At 39.0% G+C, this 14,167-nt stretch overlaps 1 protein-coding gene across 2 annotated transcripts in view; it reads left to right on the plus strand.

The window, feature by feature from the left end:
* DNAH5 (dynein axonemal heavy chain 5) overlaps positions 1 to 14,167 on the plus strand; it is a 242,281-nt gene that overhangs the window by 77,298 nt on the left and 150,816 nt on the right. For both annotated transcript variants that reach the window (XM_074329069.1, XM_019713456.2), the window contains exons 16-21: positions 2,299 to 2,470; positions 6,039 to 6,184; positions 10,466 to 10,631; positions 11,306 to 11,545; positions 13,175 to 13,365; positions 13,454 to 13,541. In XM_074329069.1, coding sequence (XP_074185170.1) covers positions 2,299 to 2,470; positions 6,039 to 6,184; positions 10,466 to 10,631; positions 11,306 to 11,545; positions 13,175 to 13,365; positions 13,454 to 13,541 — 1,003 coding nt within the window. The remainder of the gene's footprint in view (positions 1 to 2,298; positions 2,471 to 6,038; positions 6,185 to 10,465; positions 10,632 to 11,305; positions 11,546 to 13,174; positions 13,366 to 13,453; positions 13,542 to 14,167) is intronic.

The raw sequence follows: 14,167 nt of genomic DNA on the forward strand, positions 1-14,167 counted from the left end.
AGCAAGTAATTCATGGGGTTAAAGGATTAAGATATAAGGATTAAAATGTAAGAATTGCTTCCCAAATAGAATAAGTGATGGACTGAAAAAAGTTAAGCAGTGGAGAAAAGCTTCAGGAGGTACAAGTAGCTGCTAATAGAACCATCAAATTTAGGCTTTTTGAAAGTGGCTTTCATGGAAATTGAAAGGCCGTATGGAAATCGTGGAAAAGTGTCATGTGATGAAAAGATTATGTGGCCCATTTGGGAAATGTTGGGTTTAATGAAATTTACAAAGTCCATTGGGCTTCTTATTTCCTTCTTGTAGTTTTATCAGAATCATTAATATTAATTGACTTTCCGAGAGGGGAAATATTGTGTATAGCGTTTTCTAAACTTGTTCATCCAGAGACTGTTTTTCTTATGGCATCTCTGAGGCTTGGGTTTCAGGGAAAATACTTTGGGAAACATTGATCTAATGACAAAGTAACACCAACATGCACATTAAAAATATGAGCATAAAAACAATTGTATTTAAGCAGTACCTTAAAAATTGCTTATAATTATTATTAATATTAACATTACCATAAAAGGTAGATGGAAGTAATATTACTCTTATTTAAAAATGGTAGCATGAGCAAAATACTGACACAGTTCAATATTATACAACTGGTAAATTTCAATGGAGGCTAAATCCATGAATTTATGATCACAAATGCTCTTTCTGATGACTAAATTAATCAGCAATATATGATTGATCTCCAATGTGCCAGGTACAGTTTCAGACACACAGACAAAATTCTTGTCCTTAGAGAACTTATATTCTAATTGGGTAAGACAGAAAATAAGCAATGAACATTATAAATAGGTACACCTGAAATCTATGTAATTTTACTAACAATTGTCACCCCAATAAATTTAATTAAAAAAAATAAAATAAAATAAAATAAAAACAAATAAATAAATAAATAAATAGGTAAATTATATCATTTATTAGAAAGTGATAGGTGCTGTGGGCAATGAAGATAGAGTGTGTAGGTGGTTACTGGTGATGGTTTACAGTCTCAAGTAGGTAGTCAGGATAGACCTAATGGAGACGGTGGCATTTGAGTAATTATTTGAAGTAAATGCAAAGCCCTGAGGCTAAGGACCACAAAGGAAGACATTAAGGCAGGAGCAGGTAAACAAGGAAAGGAGTGATTAGAGATGAGATGGGAGAAGTGATGGAGGCCAGATTGGGTATCTCTTTGCAGACCACCGTAAGCACTTGTAGCCCCAAAGGAGATGGGAAGCCATATGGCCCTGTAAGCAGAGGAGTGACATGATCCAACTTACATTGTGAAATTGAGTACAGACTTTAGGGGGCCTGAGTAGAAGTAGGGAGACAATACAATCATTTAGGTGAGAGTCAATGATGGTGGTAACACTGGATATGATAAGCAAGTCAGATAGAGGATCACTTTTGAATATAGAACAAACAAGATAGTCTAATGGATTGTGTGTAGGTGTGAGAGAAAGATGGGAGTTGAGGATGACTCTGAGTTTTGGCCTAAGAACTGGACAGATGGAGTTGCCATCAGTTGAGACAGAGAATACTGTGGGCAGAGAAGGTTTTGGGGAAGAACAAACTTTCAGTTTGGGACGTGTTAAATTTAAAATGTCTGCTATATTTTCAAGTGGAGGTATTGAGTAGGCTCTTTCCATATATGAGTGTAGACTTCAGGAGTGAGATCTGGGCGGGAGATGAAAATTTGGTTGTCTCTGGCACATGGGTGATACTTAATGCCCTGGCACTTGTTGGTATAACACTGGTTCCTGACTCCTTGTATGTTTTGGATCTTCATGAGGACTGGGCCTGCAAGTCCAGCGATGGGCCGAGGCGGACCTGTGGTGCCCCCAGCACTTTGGGTGATGAGCATGGTCCACAGGAAGTGCCCAGAGGTGTAGGAAGCCCGTGGTACCAGCGAACAAAGTTGAATGAATGAGCTTAGAGATGCACAGGCTAAGGCAATGGTAATAAGACTTAACCTGGTTTAGAAAAGTCACTTGACCTCAGAATTTGTCGTCCCTTTTGGGCTGAGTAGGGGGTGAGAAACTCTTAAATTCTTTTTCTCACCGCCTCCATTGAATTTTTACCAGATCAGGAATTTGTATTTATGGAGAGATTTCTTGTTCTCTTTTCTATTTTTGTTTTGTTTTGGCTGCTCTACCTGCCAGGCTGCTATTGGAGCCCTACAGCTGGACCCTTAAATAAAACTCATCCTTTTGGATGAAAAAAAATGAGGTATTAATTGATTATTTAATTCCCATTTCTCTGCAGATGATGTTGGCTGAATACCAGAGAGTGAAGTCAAAAATGCCTCCCATGCTTGAGCAACTGATGGTCCCTCACTTGGCTAAAGTGGACGAAGCTCTCCAGCCCGGCCTGGCAGTCCTGACCTGGACATCACTGAACATTCAGACGTACCTGAAAAACGCTTTTGCGAAGATCGGTAAGCCTGTCTAAATGGTTATTGTTTTGCAATTTGAAAGGCTAAGGTCTTAACGTCTATTGTATAATGTCTTACAGACATTGTGATATAAGTAGTGAAAAGGAGCATGTTACTCTTAAGCTGATCCTAAGGAATTTTACCAAAATGTATGAACTCATTAATTTCCTGGGAAGTATATATATATATTCGCTCTGTAATTTTATCCCCAGAGATTAACTGCATGTTAAAATTACACTTATTGTTGGACATTACAATTTAAAGGATCTTTAGAGTCATTCAGCTTTTTATACTAGTAGGTTAGTGTATTTTGAGATGCCAACTTGAAAGATGTGGAGATTTGGCCAGAGTAGAGTGCTGAACAACAGGATATATGGCAAAAGTGTATGCAAGTATATTTTCTTAATGAGGGTATAATACACTTTCAAATTTATGTGAAGTGGTATACTCCTTAATGTGCGAGTTTTCAGATTGTGTATAGGTATGCAGCAAAGCGGGTTCTTGGCTCAGATGAGTCTGGGAATTCAGGTCAAGTAAACTCAGGCAGGTTCCTTTCCTGGAGGCCTTTTCAGAGCCTTTAATGTACCATTGTCCAGCAGGTCTCCCAGAGTGGGCTCTTACAGGTGGCATTTTCCAGAATTTCTTGGCTGCCTTCTCAGAGGACATATTAACATCTTTATGGACCTTCCAGGATGGGCAGTGGAGCACAGTTTCAAATGTGATACAGACGGATTTTTCCAGGAAGACTTAGTGCCCTTCTCCTCCCCTCCCCAGTGTCCTTCACCTTCTCTTCATGGCTCAGTTCTCTCCACACTTCCAGAAGCTTACTCGGACTGTTCCACCTCATGGGACCCCTTCCTCCTGTGGCCCCCTGGGACCACAGACTATATTTTGGTTTCTTCTAATGGCTTAGTACAGGTCCATCTTTCTTCCCAAACTGACTGCAAAGGACGTGAAAATCAGGCTGTTTCTTATACTTTTGTATCATTGTTTCGTATTTCTAGGTGCATACCCATGCACTTATGAATTTATAATTGCAATAGTTTTCTATAGTTAATCTCTTTCCAATTCTTTACCTCCCTAACCCCTCTTTCCTGCCCTTTGATATCATCACCTCATTCCTGGGCATCCATTCATCCATTCCAGATACCTCTTGTGATGGTTCCTTTTATGTATTCTCTCTCTCTCTCTCTCTCTCTCTCTCGTGCTAAAGTAGTACCTACTCTACTTATAGCCTAAATTGTCAAGAGCATATTAGTAGGTTTTCATTGTACCTTCCAAATAACTTAGAATTCAGAAGGGTCCAGCTATTTATTTTACCAGGTGCTGGGTACTCAGGAAAATTTGTGAGGTACTGGGTTGGGTGAGAAGTGGAGTGAGGACTTAATGGTTGAACCCTCCTGCCCTCTTTGTTTTGCTTCATAGGTTGGGGACTAGATTCAAAGACAAGTTGGGGTCTTTTGATATGATTGAGAAGAGTTTTAGGCTCATTACAATTTGAAGGTTGAATACTATAAAATGAGTGATCAAATAACCCCTGCATTAGAGGAGTGGAGAAGATCGTAGAAATAATCTTAAATAAGACCTTCAATTTAAAGTTGGATAACTATGACCCAGAGATGCTAAAGGGCTTTAATATTAATAGATGTGTGCAGTCAAGATGAGTTTAGAAGCCAGTTTCCTTGCCTTTAAATGAATATTCTTTCTCAAATACATCTGCCCAGGAATGAAAACAAGAGGAAATTGGCTAAAATTCTAGAATGAGGCGTTTATAAAACCTGTGAAAACTTCATAATAAGAGTTACCACAACTGAATTAGAACAGGCTACCAAAGTAGACTTTAGTAATAATCTCTAAATTATCTAGGAGATTAGATAATTAGGATTAGAGGATTAACAATTTGGATGTTTCATTAGTGTTCACTGGAGACAAGGAGCTAGTTTCTAAAGAAACTCTTCATAGTTTTCTGATTCTGTTTTCCCTTTGTGATTTAAATTAAGGAACTGAGGTCAAATAAAGATTAAGTTTCTTTGGGAGGCAAACTGTGTTGAATCTCAGTAACAGTTGGATTCTTTATTGGATTAGTTAGCCAGCCCTTGTCTTTACAGGTGGTTTATTTGTAGCATGCCTTTAAGAGAGTACTGGCCACTCTTTAAAATAACAGGACTTCTGGTCACATGATTTTTGCACAATCTATGCATAGATATACGAGTTTTCTATTACAGCTGTAACAAGTTACCACAAACTCAGTGGCTGAAAATAACATAGTTACGGAGGCGAGAGTCCAAAATGAGTCTTAGGAAGTTAAAATCAAGGTATCAGCAGGGATGGTTCCTTCTGGAGGCTCCAGGGGGGAATCCTTTCCAGCCCCAAGAGCCCGCCTACATCCTGTGGCTCATGGTCACTGCATCTTAAAGCCAGAAGCTTAGCATCTTCAAATCTCTTTCTTTTTGGCCCTCTGCTTCAGTAGTCACGTTGTCTTCTGACTCTGGCTCTCCTGTTTCCCTGTTAGAAGGACCCTGAGACTAGCTTCACCCCACCTGGATAATCCAGGACAACCTCCATACCTCAAGGTCCTTTACTTGATCACATCTACAAAATCCCTTTTGTCATATAAGGTGACATGCGCAGGGGATGAGGATGTAGACATCCTCGGGGGTGGGGGCACTGATGTCCTTGAAGATGTGTTGAAGAATCAGAAACAATAAAGAACTTCACTGAGCACACATATACTTAAATGAAGGTACTGGCTCTCTTTTAGTAATGAATAAGCTGACCATGCAGAACTATTTGGTGTCTCGTGTAGCCTCTTTGAAAGTTACCCTAGAAATAATTGAAATGTGTTTACATCTCTGATACATCAGGAACACATAACATGGATTTTTCTGTACTCAATTTTAACTTCATTTCCTAGAAGAAAGTTGTGTCAGGAAAAAAAGAGAATTTACTGTATGATGTTTGTTGAAAAATGTATCTACTCCATAGATAAAAATTCATTAATCATCATTCTTAGTTTTGAAGTAAACTTGTTAATTTCCTCCAGAATTGGCCTTTCTGTCCATGGAACTTAGTGTGCAATATTACTTCATCACAACTTAAAAAATGTGCCTTATGATTGTAAAGGTAAAAGGCAAATTGGGGAAATTTCACCTCAGTAATATCTGTTGAATACCTCCTGTGGAACAGGCACTGGGCTTAGTGTTGAAGATAACAGGGATGAAGAAGATGAATTCCGGAAGCAGCTAAGACGCAGGAATGAACAATACAGGTGCACAGAGATGGAAGGACGCCAAGGGGTCAGGGTCAGGACAGGGGGAGGGGCCACGCAAATATGTGAGGCTCACAGAAAGCCTCCTGGGCCGAATCTTCAAGTGTGAGTCAGTGTGAGGCCGGCTGAGAAATCTAAGAAACTGGATAAAGAAAGAACACGGTGAGAAAACCAAGTGTGACACTGCGGTACGGAGCGACTTGAATCCTGATTTTACTACGGCAGTTTCATCAAGCACTGATTTTTTTTTTTAAAGCAAAATGTTTAATTTTTTTGACTCACTTTTTTTTTTTTCCCCCAAAGAGAACCTGGAATTGTTGCTTGACAGGGTCAACGATTGGATCGAGTTCCGTATTGACGCCATTCTGGAAGAAATGAGTCACATGCCGCTTTGCCAGCTCCCCCAGGAGGAACCACTCACCTGCGAAGAGTTTCTCCAAATGACAAAGGTCAGTAGAATATTCATGTTTTTATTAAACTTTTTTTTAATGATTTATTTTACTACAAAGGGCATTTTTGAAGCCTAAGTTACATTTTTTTCCCCTCTACCTGTGATTGGTCTGTGATAGATGCGATTCAAATGAGGAACCTTCTGACAATCATTTTAAAATGAAGAGAATGTATTTAGGGAGTCACTTACACAGGAGGAACAAATAATTTATTTTCAGATCAGCAGGAGGAAAATTACTGTGGAACACAATTCTCATTTTTTCATATTTTTTGAAGAATGGGGTCATTTTGCTGAAGAGCTTCTAGTAAGCTAGGGTTAATTAATAAAACAATTATTTTAAACAGCTTCTGGACAGAATTTCTCTGTTGAACTTTTCTATAGAGCAGTGTTTCTCAAACTGGTGTTCTGTGGCACATGGTTCTGGAGCCATTGCTGGGAAACCTTGGGAAAGTAGAGTGTGTTCAAACTGCTCAGCGTGAAGACTGTCCCCTTCTTTCCCGTTACAGATTCTTTACACATTCTCATATTAAAATAAAGGCCATCAGAAGGGCTCCTGGAAAAGAGCCCTTTAACTTTCTTTTACCTATTATTTCTCCAACTTATTTGCAAAGGGGACGCTTTTTTCTGTGTGCCAGGATTAAGCTCCTGGGAGCGGTGCTCCAGGAAGTGCCCCGTTGGGAATGTCACTTTAGCATCATTTATAATGTTCTTGATGGCATCCTGATTATAAGAACTCATCAATGATGATTTTAACATGGCATGTCAGGAGTCCCGAAGACCTTCCCTACTAGAAGGATGCATGGAACTCAGAATCCAGTTGTATTCAAGGATAAGACTTATCACCTTGATGTTGTAAGGATAGAGTTAGACCAATGAGGGAAAAGACATGCGGAGTTGGAGGAATGTATTTGTGGGCTTGCTTATGTTTTCTTTCTCTCACAAGGCACCCCACGGAGATTACTCTGTCCCCAGCAACAAAAATACAGCAACACGTTTGCAACGTTTCTGCCCAAGGAAGCCCATCAGAGACTCAGTTCCCAAGGTTTTTGTTGGGTGTGGTCACATAGGCACCTGTGCCTAGCATGGACCCAAATTGCAGAATCCCAGAAGGAAAGCCTTTGTTTAGCATGAACCATAGTTTGTACAAGCAGTCTAGGAATGTGAGCCAGTCCTATCCTCTAGGGAATTGTGTTTGATGTATTGCTTATTTACATGCTTTTTAATAAAATTGTGATTCCCTACTATACATATAGCAGCCTTTGAAGTGATTTTGTTCTCTCAATATTTTTTCAGAAATATTTTTCATGTTGCTATATGTCTTTCAGAGTTACCATTTTAATGGTGCCTTCAGAATAGTCTAGTGAATTGATGGACCTTAATTTACTTTCTAGTTCCCTGTTACTGGATATTTCCATGGCTTCCAAAGTTTTGCTATTTTGCCAAGACCTGCAATGAATATATTTATATGTATCATGCCTTTTTCCCCTTTAAAATGATTTCCTCCTCTAAAGTAAGATTATTGCATCAAAGAATGTGGTTCCATTTAATGGCTCTTAATATTTGTAGCCATATTGCTTTTTAAAAACGTGGTATGAACTTACAATGCCACCAGCAATGTGATAGTACCAATTTCACCATCTTCCAACAAACACTGTTTTATTATAATTATAATATAATTTTTATTATAATTATGTAATATTATAAATAAAATGTAACAAATGCATTGTAATAAGTTATAAAAATTAATCATAAATGTTATAATTTATACATTTTATTTTAAGTAGCAAAATCATGGAGCCTAATTTTAATTTGCATTTTTGATTACCACAATAAATAACTACCAATATAAATGATTACCAATATAATTGATTTTCTTTGCATTTGTTTACTTTTCATAATTTATTTATTCTTTGAATAAGTTTTTGTGGAGCTCTTATGCAAACATTGCTGGAGATACAACACAAAACAGATGAAATTCCTTCCATCATGGAGCTTACTTTCAAGTGGAGGATACAGAAAAATAAACAAAAAAGTAAAAAAAACAAAAACATGTCAGGTGGTGATAAATTCACTGGAGAAAAATTAAGAGGGTAATGGAGAAAAGGAGTACCTGAGAGAGAGCTGTGATTTTTATATTAATGGTCAGTGATGATTTCTGTGATTACACAGGAAGTGAGTGAGCAAGCCATGTGACGATCTTTGGGGAAGAGCATTCCAGGCAGAGGAGACAGCAAGTGCAAAGGCCCTGAGGCAAAAGCTTGTTGTTATGGTAACTGGAGGGAGATATTTAGTTGAAGTTCATGAAGCATGTTCACACACTGAGGTGGAAAATCAAGTAGAGAAGGAGAAAGGGAATGTTTGATAAACATGGTCTCAGGGGAAGCAGTGAATCTGTGATGTAGAACTCAGGTTGTATGATTGTTCTTGAATAGAAAGAGAAACATTGCATTCACTGAAAAAGGAGGAAAAGGTTAATGATAGAGCCTGGTTTGTCTTCTGGGTGAAGGCATGGGGCCAGGGAGTTGGTGAGTCCCCATATCATGGCCTCCATTTGCTTTGTGCTGTAGAAATCAAGGTCATTAAATGGGGAAGGATGGTCTAAAGATTTGAGGACACAGCAGTCACGGGCCTTGTAGAGGAATGTGACTGGAGTCATGTAGGAGGATTCCTTGGTAGCATCAGGGGCCTGACTGAGTTTGGGGGCCATGAATTTCCAGTGCTGAGCCCCTGCACTGCCGTGACCTCTGTGTGTAAGTGGAGAGGGTAGATCATCTGGTTTGTTTGGGTTGGGCTTCTCCTGCGTGGGACAATGGAAGGCTGAGGGCGTGATGATGGAGTAAAGGATATTGGCAAAGGAATGGTTGAAATGAGAAATCATGTTATTAGAAGAGGGTGTGTGGAGTCAGAGGATTTATGATGCAGACTTCAAAAACTATTAGCCATCTCTCAGAGAACAAAGAGCTAGTTTATATGGAATGAGATAAGCAAGCTTGGCAAATGTAAATCCTGTGGTTGTATGTGGTTTGCTGACCGTGATAACAAGTACTTCCTGAGTGCTTACTTTGTGCTAGGCACTATTCTTAATATACATACATTATCTTCTTGAATATTCCCAGCAACCTAAGGTAGTTTCTACCATAACCACCATTTTACAGATGGGAGAATTGAGGCCCAGAAGGATTTCGCAGAATCACGCAGAGCTAGGATTTGAATCCAGGTGGTTTGGTGCTAGAGTCTATACTTGTCACTAGATGGTGTTAACTCTGTCTCAATCCTTGCTCAATCTCTGTCCTGCCTCGTTTTTGTAACTGTCTCTGAACTAGAGATTGGTAGTTGGGTGAAGTTCTGAGTTGGGAGTGAAGTTACTTTATACTTTATTTGCTGCTCAGTTTAATAGTTTCAGGACACATCAGAATGCTCCTATGTTAATGACATCAAAATGCCATGTGCCCTGCAGCAGTGGAGTGGAGGTGAAGCTTGTGAGTGATGAGGAGGTAAATGCACGATGAAGCTGATGTTTGGAGTGAATCATCCGCGAGCACATTAGAGTCTTAGGATGAATAATGGCGGGATGTGAGATGGAGCTGGAGATGGTGACCACTCGACAGAGTCTATTGCTTCATGGGCTTATTCTCCAACTAGGTGGTAAATCCCTAATTGTCTACATCATCTGTCTCTGTCTATCCATCAGTTCGTCCATTCTATCTATCTATCTATCTATCTATCTAGCTAGCTAGCTATCTGTCATCTATCTACCATCTATCTATAATATCTATCGATCTATCATCTATCATCATCTATTGTCCTACAGAATTGATCACAGTGCCCCAATCATACTAGTTTATTTTTGTTAAATCTCATTCTTGAAAAATGTGTAATCTAGATGGAGGGGAGGGGAATATATAAAATTTATTTGGGTTGACTATAGCTTGTTGGCCAAGGTGAGAAGGGGAGAAAGGCTGCCTGGAGCAGATTTATGTGAAATGAAGGCCACTTTATGGGCAGAGAGCTGCTGGTGGCTTTTGGAGTTGTTCCTTCCACTGCTGGAGAAGTAAGCGTGATTTTGGCTCATCCATGCTGCTCCAGTTGGTTCCCTTGTCTTGAATGTGTTCTTTTCCAGGATGCCTGCCATGGGTTAGTGCGAGGGGTGTGGCCAAGCATCGCTGGAGGCCAAAATCTCATCTGGAGGCTGAACCTGTGGCATTGCTACCACCCTGACGTGTTTGTAAGAGTGAGAGCAACAAATGTGACACTGTGCTAATTATTTATTTTGTGATAGGACCTTTGTGTACATGGTGCTCAGATACTACATTTTAAAAGCTCATTAGTGGAGGAAGCAGTCAGTGAGCTAATAAATATGCTGTTGGATGTGGAAATTCCATCTACAGAAGAAAGTAAAAAAGTACCCAATGTGAACAGTGCTGATTCAAGAAATGAAGGTTCAGGTAAGAGGGGGTAATGGAAGAGTTCTGTACTTTCAGGACAAACTTTCGACATAGCAATTAATTTCACACTTCTGTAGACACCCTCCCCATTTTATAAGGACATTTATAAATCTGAAATTATGATTCTGAGCCTATTGTAATGACTCCATGTCATTAATTACATTATTATTTTTTAAACTCTACAAACACGTACTTTGCATCATCCCGTTAACTCTCTGTGCATTTAGGTATGTGTGTGATTTTTCACCTGATCAGTAAAGTAGGATGGATTATGGATTGGAATCCCCATTGGAGTACATCTGCACTAGAGCAAACGTTTTGTGGGAGAGATGAGGACACTGAGAAGCGGAGAAGGGAAGCTATGCCCCCAAGGTTTTCTGGCTATGGGTGGAAGAGAGCACCAGAACCCAGTCCTCTGAGGCCCAGGCTTGTTTTTTCAGCCATAGCTGCTGCCTGTCTGTTGCCTCACACTGAGGAGGCAAGGCCTCCCTCATTCCAGCTGGCACCCCGATTTCCTCGTTCTGTCCTTTGATGGTCTCACTTTCTAAGACATGTGACATTTAAGTGTTATCAAGCTTGCATGTAATTTATCTTAATTTTCTTCTCTTTAATTGCAATAGATGTTCTCTCTCTCTCTCTCTCTCTCTCTCTCTCTCTCTCTCATCTTGTAACAGCCAAAAGAGAAGAAGGAAAGTCCGACCCCTTGACATCTTCTCTTACCGCTGGGGCTGGCCTCCTGCCTTTGATCGGAATCACAAGGAAGAAGAAAGAGACTGAGCTATTAGAGGAAGAAGCCTGCGAGTTGCTCTCTCATTTCAATCACCAAAACATGGATGCTCTTCTGAAAGTTACCAGGAATACTCTAGAGGCCATTCGCAGGCGCATTCACGCCTCCAACACGATTAACTTCCGGGGTAATAATCCCACAGAGTTTGCCTACTGGATGGCCAGGCACAGTTGGTGGTGGTGGTGCTGGTGGTGCTGGTGGTGGTGGTGGTGTGTGTGTGTTCCTGTTAAATTTAAATAATTAAAAACCCCACCGTTTATTGAGTGCCTCCTTGTAAGTTTATGCATTGTGAACTTCGATTACCCCAACAATTCTATGAAGTAGATTCTGTCGTTACTCTCGTCTGAAAACTCGTGGGAAAACTGCAGTGCAGGGAGGCTAAGTGGTCTGTTACAGGTCACTTAGCGTTTGATAATAACGTAAGAGTTGGCGTCACTTTTAATCTTTTTACAATAAGGTGAAAACATGTAAAATGAATTAGTGAAAGAAAAAAACCCACACATTTAAAAGAGCAGATCTATAGAAAGAAAATTTCATTGTTAAATTATTAGATGATTAGCCAGTCTTATAAGTGAGAGAGATCTTATTAATGCCAGGCTCTTCAAAGCAGAATAATTTTTTTTTAAAAATCAATTTTGTGTCAATTTAGTACTTTCCAGCTGGTTTCCTCATTCCCGGTGCAATCATCTCTTCCTTAGCACAATTCAGAAAGAGGCATTGCATTTCCCAGATGGACCAGAAAAATCCATCAAATCTGGAGACAGTCTGAAATTTAATTTTAAATTAAAAATAGTAAAAAAAAAAAGTAATTAAAATGGAAAAACAATAGGATAATAAAGCCTTTTTATTTATTTGGAATATTGGCATTTTAGGGAAAGTGTCTCTAGAATTTAATTAAAAGTGGATGAATAAAAGTAGAAACACTGACATAAGTTTTTGACTTGGCATGGTGGCATGGCTCATTATGCTTTATTTTACTTCAGAATGCAGGATAGTCATTTTCTTTGACACAGGGATATAATTAGAACTTATCAAATGTTGGTTGACATGCTGAATATTAAATCACATTTCTTTCCGAACTTTATATACTATGGGTATTTCCCACTATATTCATAAAGTTACACACACACAAACACATGTCTATATTTATATGTCTATACCTATTTCAAACTTAAAAACCTCTGGGATATAAGTGGTGAGTTACACTTTATTTCTTCTCCACTTTTTAATTGCTCTGAGTTTGGATTATACACACTGTGGTAGGAAAAGCATGTTTTATTTGAAATTCCAAACTAGTTATTTGTTTTGACTGGCTTGTTTTGATAGTTATTTTGTTCTTAATTCCCTGCCTATTTATTCTACTTTTAACTAATGTGTTGGCATACTTTTATTTGGACAGCATCATTTTCAACATTTTAGTTAAGAGTTTACATAGTTAAAGCCTGATCCCACATAGTGGTGATCCTTTACTGAGGATGTACTGACAAATTGTAATCGACGGAAGGTAGCTTGGGCTCCACGGAGCTGCTCAGTGGAGCACAACTAGAGCCTCCAATAGTTTTCATTCATTCATTCATTTATTCATTCGTTCGTTCGTTCGTTCGTTCGTTCGTTCATTCATTCATTCAACAAATATATGTCTGATTATATACCTATAATATATTGTTGTAGGTGCTTTAATTTTTCTGGTTAAGAATGAAATAAGTCCCATTATAAATTAAAAAGAGTACATCTTCCCTGTTTTTCATTAACTCAGACAGTAACAGTGCATCTCCGATGAAGCTGAACAGTCGGCCCATTTTCCGGGCTGGTGTTACTCTGGTCATTCCCAATATCGCCATGACCCCTGCCCTGGAAGACATCCAGCAGACACTGAACAAAGCTGTGGAGTGTATCATCAATGTCACCAAGGGGGTTAGACAGTGGAGTGGTGAGCTGCTACCCAAAGTGAGTGTGAGATGAAGGAATTATTTCATATGGAGGCTGCTTCTTCTGCAGATGGGACTGAGCTGAAAAATATCCTTTTGCATTGTAGAAAAAGCTTCATGAAAGAAAAATGGCTGCTTTGCAGAACAATGAGGACAGTGATTCTGATGTTGAAATGGGAGAAAATGAACCTCAAGGTAAATGTTATTTTAAACTAGTCATTGTAAACCAGTATTTATTGACCTAAAATATTTTCCCTTCATGCAATTCTCAAATCAGAGTAGATTGGAATATCAATGAGCTACTTTTAAGTTTACAAAATACGAATAAAGATTCATGTGTTTTAATATCACAGTTGTGGGTGCATCATTGATTTCTGGTTGACTGTAATGATGAGAACTGGGGGACAAGAAGGGTTTATGTTCTCAGTTTGAAGAGATACTTGTTTTCATCACAATGAATATTTCCTCATATTCAAGAGACATTGTTGGCCCATGATGTGTCCTGTTTTGCCGACATGCTATGATGTGTGTATATGCTGTACATCCCATGATTTTCGTTTGTATTCTATAAAATTAGGGGACACAAGACATGCAAGTTGCTGTATTTTAAGGAATGCAATGTGGCAGCTCTGAAAATCTGATTCTTCTCCTCCCAGGGTTTGTTGTTACTGTTTGTTTCTTTATTGACTTTCCTGGACTAATTCTACAAAATTTGTCTTTCCTGTGGAGTGTACTATTGTAATCTCTGCTTGATTAGTTTTCTGGTCAACTAGTAATTGCACAAAGATGTCCTTTCATTCTTTGAACCAGTAAGTCTCCCA

The sequence above is a fragment of the Rhinolophus sinicus genome, linkage group LG03 (assembly GCF_036562045.2).
Source record: "Rhinolophus sinicus isolate RSC01 linkage group LG03, ASM3656204v1, whole genome shotgun sequence".
Classification (NCBI taxonomy): Eukaryota; Metazoa; Chordata; class Mammalia; order Chiroptera; family Rhinolophidae; genus Rhinolophus; species Rhinolophus sinicus.